Consider the following 18610-nt stretch of genomic DNA (forward strand, 5'->3'; position numbering starts at 1 on the left):
CAAGTACGCAACGCCGAGCTATGAAGGCACCCTTACTGGGCTTGGATCTTGGACTCGAACTGAACTATGACGTCACAGCCAAAGATTAGTGGGGGCGGTATTTTTTAGCCCGCGAAACTCGGGCGACTTTTGGGAGTCATTTTCTAGGGTATAAACTGAATTTTAAGCGGAAAAAAGTATATTGCTGTACTAAGTGTTTACTGTAGTATATCAGCATACTGTTTATAAAAAGTATGCAATTTCCCTAATTTCGCTATAAATACAGTGAGTCCTCGTTTAACGTCACTTACCGGTCCTGAAAAATGTGACGATAAACGAAATGACGTTAATCGAAGCACAATATCCCATAAGAAACAATGTAAAAAGTGAATATCGGCTCCTAGACCTCACAATTCCTATGCGAAAAAATTTTAGCGTATCGTATTTGGGCCATTTCTTACGATGGGAATGCCAAACTATGGCATAAACACGAGTCCCTGTCTTCATTGACGGCAATACCAGCAGCGACGTACATCCTTCTCCATTTTTGTATCTTCCCGCGTTTGTTTTTTCGGCTTCGCTATGGTGGTCATGTGGGCATCATCGCCTGGGCATCATCATTGCTGAAACATCGTCGCAGTTACAGGAACCAAGATTATTGAGAAAATGGCGAAAAAGTGACGACAAATACTCCGAGTTCTACCCGGAAAATTTTCTAGAAATCACTTTTCAGGTTCCAGAAAACCGTTATGTCAAGTAAAATTTGCTAAAACTTTACTTGACATTTACGCACTTAACATTTGCGCACCTACCTAAGAATTCATTTAGCAGAAAATTTGCTATAAACGTAATCGAAATTGACCATAAACACACCGTTTTACACTTCGTTTAGACTGACTGTATTACCGCCCACAAAACGAACAACCTGCAACGCCCGCCGCTTCGCATTTTTTCTCGCGCGAAATTTAAAAGGCCTGACCAGACCTGACGTTATCGCGAAGCAAAGGTGCGATAAACGAATGACGGTCTCAAAATTTTCGTGACGTTATCGCGAAATGACGTTAAACGGGGTGACGTAGAACGAGGACTCACTGTACTGATTAATGCATATCCTAAAAATTCGTAAATTTAATGTACGATAATGTATGATAAGGAATGTTTTCCGTAGACACATGTTGTGAGAAGCATTCCATACCATTGCAGGAAAGACAACTGCTCTACCCAGGTAGTTACTCTCATATCTTGGATCTCTGGTCAGGTTGCACCTCACATAGTTAGTTCAGGACACATTAGCGCATTAATGTTTTCTTGGAAAAACTTATTATCCTCCAACTGGAAGACCCAAGAGTCTATTGGTGTAAGTATTCTCCTACTGAAATATATACGTGGAAGGTGATAACCTCACTCTTCTCGGAATAGCTCATTTTCTTTTCAAAACTTTCTTGGCGTGTATTCAAATTTAACCGTAAATGTTCTGTATGCATTCCACTTCCTCCTCCTGCAAGGATTTTTTTTCAAATGATGTTTCAGTGGATGTAAATACCTAGAAGTAGGCTAGGAACAGTGAAAGATTTCATTCCCTTTAAAGTATTTGTTGGTCTATGATATAATGCCGTTTTGCTGAAAACCCTAAAAATAACCGTAGAACTTCGTTTAAAAGTTCTACAGGCATTGCAAAATGATAGGAATACATTGATGAACTGACATTTAATGCAACAGTAACAATTTAAAAAAATTAAAATTGCACTGGTAACAATTAACTGACCGCAAAAGTACGCCGGGATGGGCTGCTCTCGGGGAAAAGGGTTGAGGATTATCCCCACTAGGAAAGGGAGGAAGCGACTACCTGGTCAGTCCCGAGCCGAAAAAAAACTCCGTACGGGGCGAAAAAGAAAATCTCAAACCCTTCGTAGAGCCAAAAGCAACTTCCCGCGAAGAAGCTCGGCGCGAAAAGGTTAATAATTGGGGGAAGGCTTTTTCTTCAATGAGCCATCATTATGGATGAATTTACAAGTAAAGAAGCAATGCCTAATGCTGGGATTCAAACAGTGGTGCCGACTCCATGGGGCCTGAGGGGGCCTGAGCCCCCTCAAAAATTGGTTATAGGTGAGACGAAAAAATGTGTCAGGCTTGTCGATTTTCTGCGGAGTGTCCAGATATCGAGATTTGAGTAATCAGGGTTCAAATATTGATCATATGACTCTTCTAAAATGCTTAAAAAACTCGCTACTTATAAAATTTCCTGGGGCAAGATCCCCGGTTTGGGCCCCCCCAATATTTTTTCTAAGTCCCTGGATTCAAAACCAAATATGAGAGACCATAATATTTCAAAGACTTTGATGGGAAAGTATACTGATTAGCTGGTGAATCATACAGTATGTCCTGCGAAGGGGGCAACCATTAGGTATGGTCATTTGCACTAGGAGGGAATAATTGAAAAGTACTATTAACACATTCAGTGCGGATGACATATATATATGTCATGAGGGCTTTTCCACTCAGGCGGATGATATAAATGTATGTCTTCGGGAGTTCGTTTTTCCGCTGGTCACTAGGGTGCTCCGAGCGCGCCTAGCATTACTTTTTCACCCTCCCGCAGTTCGGGAGTGACCTTACACCGTTGCGGAAGTGTCCGTTTCTAGTTCTACGTGTTCCTTCATTTTTAGTGTTTTTTTGTTTACTTTAGTGCTATTTTTGGAACAATTTGGCAGGTTGAGATTTTTCTTTTCATTTCCTTCGTCTTTTTTTCATCATTCTTATCGTAAATATCATAATCATGTCTTACATATGGATTATTTTTTTTTATTTGTTTTTTTACCTTCATTTTTAATTTATTCATATTTTATGTGCTATCACAAAAAATATGATTAGACAAACTGTTTTATTAAAGATATTTATCCCAGTTTCATACTCACTACATAATAAAAAAATGGTCTTAGTGCGGTGCTTCAGTTAATGATGTTATATTTGAATTTCTTTTTCTAGGAACATTTTTTATTAATGCAAATTACGTTTATCCTGGGTGATTTTTTTTTGGGTCTTTTTCCTACTTTTACGGCATATTTTCTCATTCGTTTCCCTAGGTCAATTACCAATCCTCTATTCATTTCGATTTTATTTCATTTTCTGAGTCATTCATACGTGTTGGGTTAGTTGCAGATTTTCTTCCTTTTCATAAAAAAATAACATATTAATGGCATATGCACCACTGCATTACATTATCTACAGTATTGGTCTGTATTTTTTTACTCGTTTATTTGTTTCCTTAGCTTTGTAAACGAAATTGCGGAAAAGAATAGACTCAGAGGTATTTTAAGCATTACGGCATTTAACCATTATTTATTCCCTTGAAACAGTATTTTTATCTTATTTTTTAATTTATTCATATCTTATGTGCAACCACAAAAATTATTATCAGACTTAGTTTTTGTTAATAACGTGTATTCCCGTCTAAAAACTTACTATTTTATTCCAAAATGTTTCCATGCGGTCCATAAGGTCGTATTTTATACTTTATTATTAATTTTAAAATAATTTTCGCAAATTACGTTTTTTACATAATTTGGGTTTTTTTCCTAATGTTACGGCATATTTTCTCAGTCATTGCTCCGCATCAATTACTTGTTCTCTGATCATTATGGTGTTTTCATTTTGTAGGTCATTAATACATTCTAGTGTTAGGTACAGATACAGTCTTAACTTTCATAAAAACTAAGGTATTAATCACATATGCAACACTCCATTACACAAATTGTACTATTTTGCTGGATAATTATTAAGGCTCAAGGTTGGAGTCCCTCCCTACCAGCGGCACTCGCAGAGATTATTTCAACTTGCAAATGCTATTTTCTTTGAAATAATCCTCTCATAGACGGAGAAAAATGCAGAAAGCATTTTCCTCCAAAATCCTTCACCAAGGGCCTTCACTAAGGGCATAATGGATTGGAAGCCGTTGGACAGGGAGAACTGGAAACTTCCACACATGGGCGCAATTAGGGTTAACACGATTTCTAACGATTGGAGGTCAGAATTAGTGCGAGTAGCGATATTCGGGAGAAAATGTGCCGTGATAGGTTTTTAGGAATGATGCAGGCTCTTCATTTCTCCGCTAACCGTGAAGGCATCCGTAGGACAGTGACTACGATTTGCCCAGAATGTGAAGGTCAACCAGGGCTCTGTCTAAGGCCTTGCTTTCAATTATATCATAAACATTTGTGAGAATTTTTATTGAAATGTTTCAATTTTGCAATAACTCTGAGGTAACATAGATTTAAAAAAATGTTTATCCCATAAATTTATTTATAATTTTCTTGCCGTTCATTGTGTGTTCTACTTCTGTGACTTGAAAAAATTAAATCTACGGCCGTTGAAACAAAAAAATACACGTAGACTAATTCCAAGATATTTTCGTCATTAACCTAAGGAATCAACGGTAGAAGAAGTATTATAAACGGAAATATGAAAAGTTCACTTCTTCATACAAGGAAAATTGCATGTGTGTAATGCGGGTTGCGTGAATTGTCAATTACTGGTGACGGGTGGCATACATGTATGTCATTAGGGTTTTTTACAAATTGCTTGAAATAGAAACAAAAAAAATTGCAAATTCTGTTGTATTACCTCCAAGACCACCGTTATGAAGGAAAATCACCCATCCGTCACTGGAGGTTTCGGTGAAAATATCATCCGCATTGAATGTGTTAAGGAAAAAAATGGTGTTGGTATTAGCCCCGGGTCGCAGTCAAAAGGCCTGCTCCTAAAATCCCCTGTGACAAAAGGCCAGAGACAAAACGCCCGGGACAAAATTCCCGCGGCGACAAAAAGGCCGAGACAATATCCCCACGGCAACAAAAGGCCCGGGAAAAAGTCCCCATGGCGATTTTGTCATCGATTTTGCGGCGATTTTGTTGAAGGGATTTTGTTGCCGTGCCTTATGTCTTCAGGGGGTTTTGTCGCTGGGCCTTATGTCCTTAGGGGGTTTTGTCGCCAGGCTTTATGTCCTCAGGGGGTTTTGTCGTCGGACCATATGTCGGCGGGGGTTTTGTCACCAGGAATTCTGCTGAGGACCTTTTGTCGGTAACCCATTATCCCCCTCATGAGAAGAGGTACCTAGAGGACCACAGCTTAATCTACCATCCAGCAGCATGACTACAGGACTAGAAGTGCTCTTCACATTGCACCAAATCAGGGGAGAGACTTCCTCTCAAAAATCTCTGCCACCACCAGGATTTGAACTATAGGAAGGATTTGTAGGAAGACAACATTCTAGGCTTCACATCCTTCTCACTGGCAATTGCATGAAATTATACCTAGTTTGAATAAATTTAATTCTGAAGCCTTCAAAAAGCTCTAACTGAAAACTTATCCAGCCAAAAGTTAGTTTAAATTAAAAACTAAGAGCAGGAATAAGCTACATATATGCATAAGTTGCAACAACAACGTACTTTCTTAGGTCCAGCTTCACCACCTTCGGCAGCAGCAGTACCTGCACCGCCTTCACCAGTGGTTGCTTGGGTGGGATTTTGCTGGAATCAAGAGTTTTAAAGAATTAATCTCTAAATTGAAGGTAACCTTAGAAATGCTAAATGTAAAATTCATTCTAGGCAAATATCAAGGATTTTGTTTTTTTTAAAAGTGAAACATGCAATAAAAAAACTGTATCTGAACACTACGTATCAGTATAGTAATATGTAATATAATTTCTTGTGTTGGATACTCTTATCAACCCATATTTTTACAGGGAAAAAAGTATGCAAATTAACGCTCTAAATGGAAATTGCTAAATATACTTCTTTGATTATTATCCCTCCAATCATCTAAAAGCTTCCATGAATGCATAGCAGAAGAAGAAACATCAGATAACTTACAAAAGCATTTGACACAAATTCTGTGTTTGGATAACAATCTAATCCAATGAAAGAAACATGGGTTAACATGTCTGGTTATCAAAATTAACTGGACCTATTTAATGATTTCAATTGAGAAGTATATTTCTATGTAAGTCAAGGAGTTTTTTTATATAACAACTTGATTCTCCAACTTTGATCTGCTTTCAAAGATGTGTTTCTAAACATAAGTATCAAAATTACAGAGATTACAGAGAGAGATAAGGTATTATAACCATCACAATAAGGGAGAGAATATATATATGTTATACCTGAGCATCTGATTGGGCTTGAGCTCGTCGACCAAGGGTGTTCATCATTACTGCCATAACGTTTTCATGAACACAAAGAATCCTAATTTGATCAGGGTGCTGGAAAAATGTGTGAGTGTTGACTAGTTTCCTGGAAAACAAGCATATTAACTATCAAACAAAAAGCAATGAATGAGGACACTTATCCACCAAACTCAAACAAACATTGGTATCGATTATCATAATCAAGTTCAGTATTGGAATTTAACGACCCATTTTTTGAAAGAATATCAATTTCATTTTAAGATTTATTATATTATTAGACCACTCACAATTAGATTTCCACGAGGCTACTAGCAACATGAAAACCTAAGTTTCTTTCTTACATTACAAGGTTGTTTCAAGAAAAACATTTTCACAGCTTCATTATTCGAAGGGGGATATTTTAGGGGGGTGGGTCATGTGGAAGGGTCACACTTATAAGATCATATCATTTAAATATCTGGGGGGTTGGTTTGAACTGATAGACCCCTCACTTAAGCCTAGTTATACTACATGAAACATTTACTGCTGCAGGAAATTACCATAGGCGCTCCCTCATCAATCCTTCCTCTTCCTGTGACATCTGGACAGGCAATAATGCACGGATCTGGGACAATCCAACCCACATTAGGGCCATATCATCCCTGGTCTTGCTATCAATAACATAAGTTTTCTGCATGGCACGAATAAGTTCACCAATTGTGTCATACTGACGTACCAAGAGGCTGAAATATAAGGAAAAAAGTGTTGTAAAAAGAATTATCAACTAAAAACACCTTCATTAATCATCAGAACTCTTAGATTATATATATAAACCAGCAATGATATTTACCTGAACATTTCTTGGACAAGTTTTGGAGTCTCAATCATTGATTCCTCAGCCCATCTAACAATGGTCTTGATCAAAACTTTCCTGAACACCTCTAAAGAAATGATTTACAAAATTAAAAATTAAAATGCAAATATTTTCTTCAAAATTGAGATACTCAAAAATCATTAGAAATTTCAAAATTGTTTAACTACATACATAAGCTGATTTTTTTTACAAAATATTCAATATATAAATTCAGTAAAAATTTGGAAAATGACTTTAAAAATCCAGAAATCTATACCACTAAAGATTCATCAATGTCCGAGAATACTGCCAAAGATGGTTTTAAAGTATTAAAATAACAAATTGGGGGAAGGGGCACAAAGTAAAAATTGATATTTGTTGTTACTGAGTAAAAATAATTTTTTTTTAATGATTGGCCAATCAATGGGGAGATTTGATTTTGGGAATATGAATATCTACACAGAGCAGTTAGAAGTTGTCAGCAATTTTTCACTGCATATCATATCTGGTTCCATGATAAAAATAGTAAATCCATGAATCATGTATTGATTACACAGTTAGATTATGAAACTTCAAGGAATGATTTCAAGCCATGGGCATACCCAGTTAGAAGCTGTCAGCAATTTTTCACTGCATATCATATCTGGTTCCATGATAAAAATAGTAAATCCATGAATCATGTATTGATTACACAGTTAGATTATGAAACTTCAAGGAATGATTTCAAGCCATGGGCATACCCAGTTAGATGCTGTCAGCAATTTTTCACTGCATATCATATCTGGTTCCATGATAAAAATAGTACATCCATGAATCATGTATTAATTACACAGTTAGATTATGAAACTTCAAGGAATGATTTCAAGCCATGGGCGTACCCAGCGGGTGGTAAGAGAGGGAACTTTCCCCCCTCCCCTTCCCCCCCCCCCCCCACACACACCCCGGAAGCAAAAATCGCAAAACTCTAAAAGGAAAATCAGGACTGCATTGAAATGAAAGTTTTCAACAAATTTTCTTTAAACCCACGAAAAATGATTTTAGTGTAAGACATGTAAATAAAATAATTTTTATCACGCAAATACTTTAAGAAACTAATAAAGTGCTGTTAAAATTTTCTTAAAATGTTGGTTTAACCCTTACAGTGCCAGCGGGCCGATCCATCCCGGGCCCCCATCCCGGGGGTATGTGCAAAAAGTGCCAAGGTCTGATCTATCGGTCGGGTTTTTTACACTCATGCCTTTTATTTTTTGTGTTTCATGTAGCTTAGGTAACTATTTTCAGCTCTGTCATGCTTTAACTTACCCATAAGTTTTGGGAGCAAATAAAAAAAAATTAGTTTCTGAAAATGTATATTAAGCTTTATGTAAATAATTCAGCGCAAACCTACAAATTTGCCAAATAAAAGCCCTGGCATTCTTCAATTTTTCCATGATAAAATGTTACAACTTGAATGATCAAGGCTTGCCCCTAGTTTTGATCCTGGGTACGCCCTTGTTTCAAGCAACAACTAATACCAACCCTCAGGAGTCTTCTTCTCCGGTTCTGCTACCTCTTGAGGTTCTTCTTCCATCTCTTTAACAGCATTGATAAAGTTATAAAGCTTGCGCAATGGTCCAACTTTACCATTTTTGGTGTCAGCATCTCCTCCTTCACCTTCTGCTCCTTCCTCAGTTGATTCTTGCAAAGCACTTAGAGACACCTAGGGTGATCATAAAAATTCATACTGCCATGAATGATATCCTAAAATTTTAAAGGCTCCCTCACACAGATACAGAAAGAAAAATGTCACATAAAACGATGTAACAGCGTCATTAGGGATAATAAAAGATCCACACTAGAAGGAACTGTTCAGTAATTGGCCACAAATTTCACCCGAAAATGGGCCCTGACATTTTTCTGTTACCAAAAGTTTGGTAAAAAAGATGTAGTTTAAGGTTTCACACCAAATTTCTATTTTTCTTCCTTTCCCTGATTTTCAGTCCTAATTTTTTAAATTTCCCAGACTTCAATGGCAAAGCTGTATATGTATATACATTGGGAATTTTTGGTAATGTATAGCAAAGTAAAAATTGAAAAAAGTCAAGTAGTACTAAAAATAAAGTAAAGCACCCAATTGGCACTATACCATTCTGCCCAGCCAGAAGATCAAGAAAATGCCCACCTCGCTGCTCAAACCCAGAAACACTGCGCATTCAACAATGATTATCGTCTTTTTGCTGCGCTTATTGAGTTTTTCCCTGACCATTACCTAATGTCCTTGATACTTCCACGATTTGAACCCTGAGTTTGATCCAAAGTATGACTTGAAAATATCAATGGCACAAGTCTCCTTCACAATGACACATTACTGTAGGATGTATCATACTATTCTTCATGCATTAGACAAAATAGGACACATACCTTTGCCATAAGCTGCTCATGGAATCCATTCAAAATTTCTCTGATTTCATCTCCACAGGGGCAATTTTCTTTATCTTCTTCTTCCAAGTTCTTGAATCCAAGAATTGCATTCATTTGCTCTCTAGGAGGACATCTAGAATAGATGTATTACATATATCACAATAGGTTCTGAAAGCATCTACCTCCATGCCCAATATATTCAGGATTCCACCAAGTATTAATCAAATCTAACTGTCACCTGAATTCTCTGGTCTTCTTGGCAGCTACTGCAGACGGTAGATCAGATTGCTTGATTTCAATATACCTCCTGAGCTGATCACTCTGAACCTCACCGACAAAGTCATGGCTGAAAGCAACTGTTGCCTCAACTCGGTGACGCAGCTGTATGTCACACAGATGATGAAGTAAATAGCACATCTGAAGCTTGGCACCCTCAGCCATCTGATGACAAACAAAAATGATTATTAGCATAGAAATTTGACAATGAAAATTAGTTTTTGTTTTTATTTTTACAGTCGAATGTGATTGAGTTTGAAAAATAAAAAAGACATATTTTTCTGTTTTTCCATTCTGCAGCCTCCTCTACTTCTCATACTACACATGTGTAATTAAAGAATCCATGGAATAAACCCTTTTGCAGATAAGTCAATCATGTCACCAGCTCATGCTGAGTGGGTCACTGATCTCAGCCATTTTTTGGTCTTGTGCGTGATCCTCTCATAGTTCATTTTTTTTTACACTCTTGTGAACAACCTTTCCCTAAATGAAAGATTCTCCCAGAACGAGTAAATGAAGTAGAAATCTAATGGCATCACCAACTTATAAAAAGTGGGCAGCATTTTTTTAAAATTTCATTAAAATAAACTTATATGAGAATGGCTGAAAGGGATAAATTTATACGGGAAAATTGAAGGGGTACTTATTTTTTCTTTCCATTAAGCAATATCTTTTGTAATGATTTGTAATCAATACATGAAATATTAGGTCTGAGTAATCAACCCAAATATTGAATCATGCCATTTTTAAGATGTGATAACCATACTACAACATAAACACGACAGATATCTCATGAAGTGCAACTGAAATATGGCCTTCAAGAAACAATTACTAATGCTGAACCCAATACCAAGACTAGAGCTGAATTTGCATGAAAACTTTATTAGCAACCGGCTGTATAAATTGTATGAAATTTATAGGAATAGCCAGACATCAAATAATGCATATGCCATTTTTATAATTGATGGCTTGACTCCCATTTGGAACCCAATTTCTCCAAAGCCTATAAAAACCCTTGGTCTAAAACATGTTGATTCCAATAAATTTCTAAACAATGTCTTCAAACAGATACAGGAAACTTGTACATACCTTCATTTGGAGCAGTCCTTTGCGATGCTCATCTTTTCCATCTTTCTCAAACAATGGATCCCAAGTTTCAGGATCAACCATTATAAGCAGTTTCTCAACATCCTCATCCCTTAGCATGCCGACAAGGAGAAGTCGATCCACCAACTTCAGAAGAGGCCTGATAACATAAGTAGAAATATAATAATTTCATGGAACCATGAGAAATTTAAAAGTTCTCATAATTAAGACACCAATATTTACATTAACCCGTTAACGCCTAGCGGTACCAAATGGTACCAGCTGGTAGTGCAGTGCTAAACGTAACTTTTTTGTCATTTACCGTAATTTATTAGGATTTTTGAGAGTTTTGAATTGATAAGGATATTTTTAGTGACATTTTCCGAAAAGTTTGCTATTTTAAAGCTGTAATTAAGGCATTTACAGCCGTTTGAAATTTGAGAATTATCAAGTAGTCCAAAAAAACGGAATTTTTAGAATAAGCATTTCGATTTTCTTTACTTACGCCTTATGTACTGTTAATACAAAGGTTTTATTACGTTATTACGCCTTTATAAATTTTGCACCAAATGACCCAGAATTTAGTAGACATTTAGATGCATGATTACCACAAAAATCTCAGAAACTTTTTAATTCAGGCGTTACCGGGTTAATATTCAGTAATAGAAGGCTTGTTAATGAAGGATCACTTCTAAAAAGTTCAAATGTTATCGAATAAAAAGAATACATAAATGTTATCAGACTTAATTATGAAATAAAAGCTTATCATAAACTCAATTGTTTCAGGCTTTACTTTGTGAAAATCCACTGTAAACAATAAATAGTTATGAGATATGAAGTGAAACACTTTCCACATAAAAAATTTTATTACACTAGAGTCGACATGTTTCGCTGCACTGCAGCATTATCAAGACTAAACCAAGAAATTAACCATGCCAATATATATACACAAATTGCACACTCGCACATTTGAGAAATGGGGGTGGAAGGTGGGGTGGAAAGGAGGGTCGGGAATTTTAAACTGACCGTTGGTCTGGGGTGAGGTAGGGGAGGGGGGGAAGGTGACTGTTTTCAGGTGCTCGGAGGGTTTTTTCCCCGATTAGCTGAGGGAGGTCAAGGATCGGAGAATGGAAGGGAAAAACATGGTCATTAGTAATAACATCTTTCCTACTAATGGCAGAAACGATGTACAACTGTTCCCAAATATCCATTTTTTTCCCTTTATTAACCCGTTGCAGCATTTCTGGGATGAAGTCAGCCCGGTGTCCATCTTCTAGGAGGTGAGCCGCGAACTGGGATTTTCCTTCCCTGTTTTCAAAGTCCCTCTTATGCTCTTCTGCTCTGACCTTCAGACTTCTCCCCGTCTGTCCAATGTATGACGCCATACAATCCCCACACTTTAGCCTATAAATTCCACTTTGGTCCCTGATATCCACACGGTTTTTTACACTGGGAAGCAAATATTTTAGGTTTTTTCTAATGTGGAAGGCTGGTTTGATGCCAAGGTGATTAAGAAATTTACCTACTCTGTCGACTCTAGTGTAATAAATTTTTTATGTGGAAAGTGCAAAGTGTTTCACTTCATATCTCATAATGGATCTCCACAAAGTATCTGCCTCATCCATCCAATTCATAAATAGTTATGGTATTTTTTCACACGATTTATTCAAGACGACCGGTTTCGTCGCAGAGGCGACATCGTCAGGTACAGAAATCGTTATTTTTACAGTTATTTTGTTGTTGTTTATTTTTTTAAATTTATTTTTAAAAACAACAACAAAATAACTGTAAAAATAACGATTTCTGTACCTGATGATGTCGCCTCTGCTACAAAACCGGTCGTCTTGAATAAATCCTGTGAAAAAGTACAATAACTATTTATTGTTTAAAAGCTTATCATGTTTAAACTACACACACAAAATACTTACAAGAAAAGATTTTCATTGCTACCACCAATTGGATCTCTATTGTGAACCTGGTTGATGCCCACTGCTTCATCAAGAGCCATCATAACATAATCACGAACAACATCCAGAGGGAAGAACGGGCTATACAGACTGCGAATGTTGTCCACAACTTCACTGCAATAGAAAATACTTATTACTTACATGCATAAGATAAATAACAGTTAAGATGTGATTCGTGAACATTAAAACCAATAATCTGGACTTCTCAAAATTCAGACAGACAGTTTACTTATTGTTGAAGTTATGAATATGTATTTATTTCAACGTAATGCAAATTAAAGTAACAGAATTGATAAAACTAGAGATGGGTCGGTTATGGTACCCAGTTCTCAGTACTGCCGGTTCTTGGCTTGTGGAACCATTATCGAGAACCGATCTCATAAAGTCAGTACTTTGGAACCGGCTCGGGACGGTGGGAAGGATTTGAATTTGGCGCCCAAATCCGGAATGGTCTGCAGTGTATTCCAGGCCAAGAAGTGAAGAAAAAAGATTGAAAAATGCATGTATTACTTTCTGATTGGATGGCATCCACATTTTTTTCTTTTGAGAGTTGCTCACTTAATGCGCACTTAAGGGTTTGTCAGTTTGTTGCTCTCTCCAGCATTTTAACATTTCTGTAACCGCGGCCGCTTAGGCCGCTTCAAACGAGCAGACTTTTCGCCTGCTGCCATCCATGACACAGTGCAGTTCTATCAGCTTACCATAAGTCTCTGCGGATGTCTTCAAATCACGCCGTTGATGGCGCATTGATCAGGCCCGGCAATGCGCCATCTACGGCGTGAAATGCAAACAATGGTCCATTGAGGCCGCTTTCAGACGAAACGACTTTTTGCTAGCCGCCGTTCACTTGAAATTCAGATGGCTTTCAGACGAGACAAATCTCTGCAACATCATGTGCCATGCCATGAACAGCGGCTGCCAGAAAATTGTTTCGTCTGAAAGTGGTCTTACGATTGAATTATGTACATATACAGTAATTCTTCCACATAAGAGAAAGATTCATTCTACAGCTTGTTCGTAAGTTGATAAACCTAAGAAAGGCATCGAAAAGTGTGGTTATCCTGCAGAATGTAACACTGCATTACAATTTTGCGTTAACTCTCGGTCACTCAGTTTATCCATGGTATTGCTGTATCGGCTTGTTGAGTAGTTTATTGTTGAGGTTATAAGAACTGTGACAGTCAAGCAATAGGATAAATTGTCCATTAAAGTAGCAATTTAAGCTACATCACAGAATACAGAACTGCAGGCAATATTTCTGCCAAAAAAGAATACATAGATTAGACCCAGATAGGGTAAAAATCTTGAACTTTTTAAATAAAAACCTGGAGAAAGAACCTGTGGCTGCCTGATGTAATGTGACATATTGGTTGATCATGCATTCTTTTACAAAATAATATTTAAAGTTTTTTACTTGGTAAATAAAATTATGGAGACAATCTTAAGTTTTTTTTAAAGAGCTTTCTTGCTAATTTACACCTTTAGTGAAATTATTTTCATTCCCTTCTTGTAGTTGTTCATTTAAATTTGCCATTAATTCAGATAATAAGAGTTCACCCTTGGAACCAAGAATTGAGAATCGAGAAGCGATGAGGGAAAACTGGACCGGTACCAAGAACTGAAAAAATTTTTAGAACCGACTCATCCTTAGAAAAAAACAACTGGGTAAAATTATTCATTAGTTAGGATTTAGAGTAGTTGGCCACAATGATGAGTCCAGAGGTAGGAGGAATTATGTACTCCTCTCCCAAAGCCAAGAAAAATATTTTTTTGCCGAGTCCCATTTGAAACTATGCATAATTTATAGATGCCATGCCCAACTTAGTCCCAACTTTAGGCACTCATTAGGAAACAAACTAACAACTCATAATAAATTACAAAATATGCTACCCAGAAACTCTCAAATTCTTCATTAAGCATTTAATTCAAGGTATGGATGCTGAATTGCATGTTCTCTCTTGAATTACCCCCCAAAATTTAAGCTTTAGACACCTCTGCTCAGCATATTACTTAAATTGAAGCATCCCTTTATAAGAGTAACATCAACCTTCGAAAAGGCCATCACTACTTACGCAACATCAGTCATCTTCATCTGTGGTCTGACTGATTCTGTCCTCAAAGACCTCAGGCTGTGGCACATTTCTGGGTTTTCATACAGTTCCCTCAATTCAGGTCCCAAAGGAATAAGGTACTCATTTTTGCATACCTCCCTATAAATGAAAGATCGTTAATTGATTTTGTATTTTAACTGGAGTGGTACAGAATAAATAGGGATAATTATTTATAAAGAACCAAAGTGTTAAGAATTTGCAGCACAAAAGCAAGTACATTGTAACATTCTAATTACATTGACAATAAATATTCACGAATATGTGATTAAAAAAGAGCACCATTATCTGCAATTTCAAAAATATATAAACATGCAAACTCACATCTGAATAATGACAAAATCTGAAGAACCAGAATTAATTCATTTCAACAGAGCATTATGCTAAATGCATCCATAGTTAAATTACTCCCTCCTTTACTCCAAAAAAAGGGATAAAAAGACCTTTCAGTCACATTCTTGATTCCTAACCAAGGATTTAAATTATACTACTTTGTTATAAGATATTCACAGGTAATGAAAATCAAATTGTTGGCACAGAAATGATTTGAAAATTAGTATAACTCCAGGAAATGTACCACCTAACGTATGAAGTAAATTACAAGATAGTCATAAAAAAGGAAATATTTTACTTACATAGTTGTTGCATGGGATTCTATATGCAGTGCAATCAGCAAGTCATAAAATCCTTGGCGCAGAGGACCCGACATATACTCTGACCGAATAGCATACAATAACTGCTTTTGGTCAACATGCAAGCACAACGCATGAGCTGCCCGATAGTTGGACTGATAACATAGAGCTGCATACAAGGTTAGAGTATGCGCATGGAAACTGAAAAAATAAAGAAACGCAATTATTATTGGTAAAATAAATACATGTAAATAGCATAAATTAGCCTTTGAAACCTTCAAATTAAACAGTTAATTATAATTTAACAAAGGTATATAATACATATATAATATAACATTATAATTTTATCAAAGTTATTACATTTATTGCCACAGAAACAAACACCTTTGACACATAAAATAATTTAACTAATTAAAATGTTTAATGATAATTTCTCAGACTTACAAAATGGTTATTAACACAGACAGCTAATGAATCTAAATTCTTATAAAAATTATAAAAATAGCTTAAAAACAGGCTACAAGACATGGGTAAAATTGACTTTCACTTTTCTACCTCAAGGCTTAAAAAAAAAAAAAAAAATTGTTTACAACAGATATTATGAAAATATTACGATGAAATTATTATACTGACATTTCAAAAATTATCTTTCTTCAGAATAAAAGTTGATACTATTAATTGAAATAAAATCATAGTAAAAAATTGCTTGCAAAGAATGGAGATACATCTGGGATCATAGCATAAATGAATAGCAAGAAACATGGCAATATCACAGGTAATAGACAACATTCACCTCAGTAGCCTTTCCATTTCAATGAGTTCCAATATATCTATGCAACGATCTTCTTCCGGTAAATGTAGAGCTAACATTGAGATAGGATCTTCACACAGCATACTCCAACCACGGATGTCGGACAACTTCAATGCATGAACCTGAAGGGATTGATTTGGAACACGTGCCCACTGATTGGGTTTTAAGCACTGAACTTTCAGCCTAGGAGGAAACTGCAATAAAAAGAAAAAATACTATAGATATATTCATGTGGAAATTTTGAAAAAATTCATGGAAAAAATGAAAATGGAACAATGAGTGTTCAAATAAACACCACTGTTGGTAAAGCAAAACAAAAAATAACATTTTAGACAAATATATTGTTCCTATTTATTTCATCTAATAATAGGTATTAACAAAGAGCAAGAGTGAAACTATTTCCTCATCACTCAACTCTCCTTTGTAAGATATAAGGTAAGAAATTAAATTGAATTGCATTACAATTGTATTCCACTTCTCATACCTGAGGAATGACATGCTTCGAAGAATTCTGGAGAACAGCAGCAGAAAGTGGAAGAGTAGTTGAAGTGCGTCCCAGCTCAATCTGAAGAATTTCTTTACTTGTTGCTTCAACAAAAATTGCTGGAAACAGTTTCGTCTCTGGTTCCATCTAAAAGAAAAATATGCTTAAATTATAAAATTATTCAGCCTTCCAATTAATAAACCACCCTATTCAAAATGAAAAATATGGAATAAAAATTAAAATAACTCATTATTCTAAAGAAACCACATGACATTCAAGAGGAGAATTTTTAATCATGTTGAATGATGGTCATAATGCTAAATGATTAATGGTTACATAGTAAATTATGATAAAAAGAAGCGGATAAATTTACCTTGTAGCGGTGTCTTGTTTCCTTTCCTTCACAGGTGAATGTAACCCAGCCAGTAGCTGTGTCAACAAAGCAACCCACGAACATTCCTTGAGAAGCACCTTTACCAGAAGCATCTTGAGTGACTTCATTGTAAAGTTCATCAGCTCGAACCATGTAACAGCTGTGGCGATCAACACTGAGGGAATAATAAGTAGGGAAGAAGAAATACAAGGTATTCATAAGTGGCAGCAATAGAAATATGGCAAAATTAAAATTGAAGTACGGGTGGATACAGGATTTTCTTCAGGGGAGGGAACCAGCTCTTGAATTGGGGACCCAGCGGGCACAAGAGGTAACATATGGATGTAATATACTTCAATTCAATCGATATACTTCCTCTTGAGGGATATGATATCTTATACTAAGGTGGATTTGCCATTGGCATCAGATATCATATCTCTCAACAGACAGCATCCCTGTGGAAAAGTATATTCTATGCATATGTCATCACTTGTGCTGAGAGAAGGAACAAGCAGTTTCAATGATATGCCAGGGAATAGGAGAATAAGACAATTTCACCTTGATTATCGAAACTAGCCAATATTGCACCATTATAAAAGTTGATGGCCATTTTGACAATTGCTTGTTTTAACAAATGATTAAGGAGGTAGGGCATTCTTAGAGTACCTTTCGGGTCACTAAAAATGTGTCAAGCCAAAAATACTATAAGAGTTATTTTTTCTCCATTTTACCACAAATTATTGGAAAAAAGGGCTAATATAACCCAATCAAAGTAGGAGAAGGTAAACCTGAGGCTTGCTACCCCTGTCCCTTGGTTGGATTTATCCCTGTTGCTGTGGTAAGAACTAAGAAACTATAAACAAGGCTCTAAATACTTTTACATAGTTAAAATATTGAAACCAGTCAAAAACCATCTAAGTTTCCACGTAATAGTTTTCAAAACTAGACAAACAACACCTTGTTAAATAGAATGGCCACAGAAATATATCAACCAGAAACTTAAAGATATGATAAGTTTATGGCATCATTTTACATCATAGTAAACTGATTCTCTTGAAAAGTGACGTGAAATTTTTTGCTAAAATTTTTGCAAGAGAGAAATTTCAGAGAACAGAAAACTTGTGCATCACACCGATACTTTCATGCATACATACCCATCAATAACTCTTCCAAAATCATCCATTACAGCCACAGAGGCAGTGCGGACCTTTGAGGTGTTGAATTCTTTGGCATGCAAATGGTATTGTGTTGTGACCCAACCAAGGTAGACATGAGTTGGATCTTGTCCAGGGAATATCCTCACACCATAGAAATACTCATTAATCAGCCGGAGGCAGTCAGCATCATAGACCTACAAAAGTTTTAAAAATTAACCCTATTTTAATGAAAATATAACAATACAATGAACAGAAAAAAAGATGGCTGTGAAAACACACATATTATAATTATTATATAACCTCCAAAAGACCTATACATCATGA

The 18610-nt window shown here is 36.2% G+C and overlaps 1 protein-coding gene across 3 annotated transcripts in view; it reads right to left on the minus strand.

The window, feature by feature from the left end:
- Positions 1 to 18610, minus strand: part of LOC124166576 (ryanodine receptor) — a 149556-nt gene that overhangs the window by 83051 nt on the left and 47895 nt on the right. For all 3 annotated transcript variants that reach the window (XM_046544142.1, XM_046544140.1, XM_046544141.1), the window contains 15 exons: positions 18284 to 18480; positions 17130 to 17304; positions 16757 to 16903; positions 16255 to 16466; positions 15465 to 15662; positions 14794 to 14931; positions 12683 to 12835; positions 10758 to 10914; positions 9631 to 9833; positions 9393 to 9525; positions 8511 to 8691; positions 6990 to 7080; positions 6700 to 6882; positions 6137 to 6266; positions 5424 to 5504 (listed from right to left, as the gene is read on the minus strand). In XM_046544142.1, the coding sequence (XP_046400098.1) occupies positions 5424 to 5504; positions 6137 to 6266; positions 6700 to 6882; positions 6990 to 7080; positions 8511 to 8691; positions 9393 to 9525; positions 9631 to 9833; positions 10758 to 10914; positions 12683 to 12835; positions 14794 to 14931; positions 15465 to 15662; positions 16255 to 16466; positions 16757 to 16903; positions 17130 to 17304; positions 18284 to 18480 (2379 nt within the window). The remainder of the gene's footprint in view (positions 1 to 5423; positions 5505 to 6136; positions 6267 to 6699; positions 6883 to 6989; positions 7081 to 8510; positions 8692 to 9392; positions 9526 to 9630; positions 9834 to 10757; positions 10915 to 12682; positions 12836 to 14793; positions 14932 to 15464; positions 15663 to 16254; positions 16467 to 16756; positions 16904 to 17129; positions 17305 to 18283; positions 18481 to 18610) is intronic.

The sequence above is a fragment of the Ischnura elegans genome, chromosome 10 (assembly GCF_921293095.1).
Source record: "Ischnura elegans chromosome 10, ioIscEleg1.1, whole genome shotgun sequence".
Classification (NCBI taxonomy): Eukaryota; Metazoa; Arthropoda; class Insecta; order Odonata; family Coenagrionidae; genus Ischnura; species Ischnura elegans.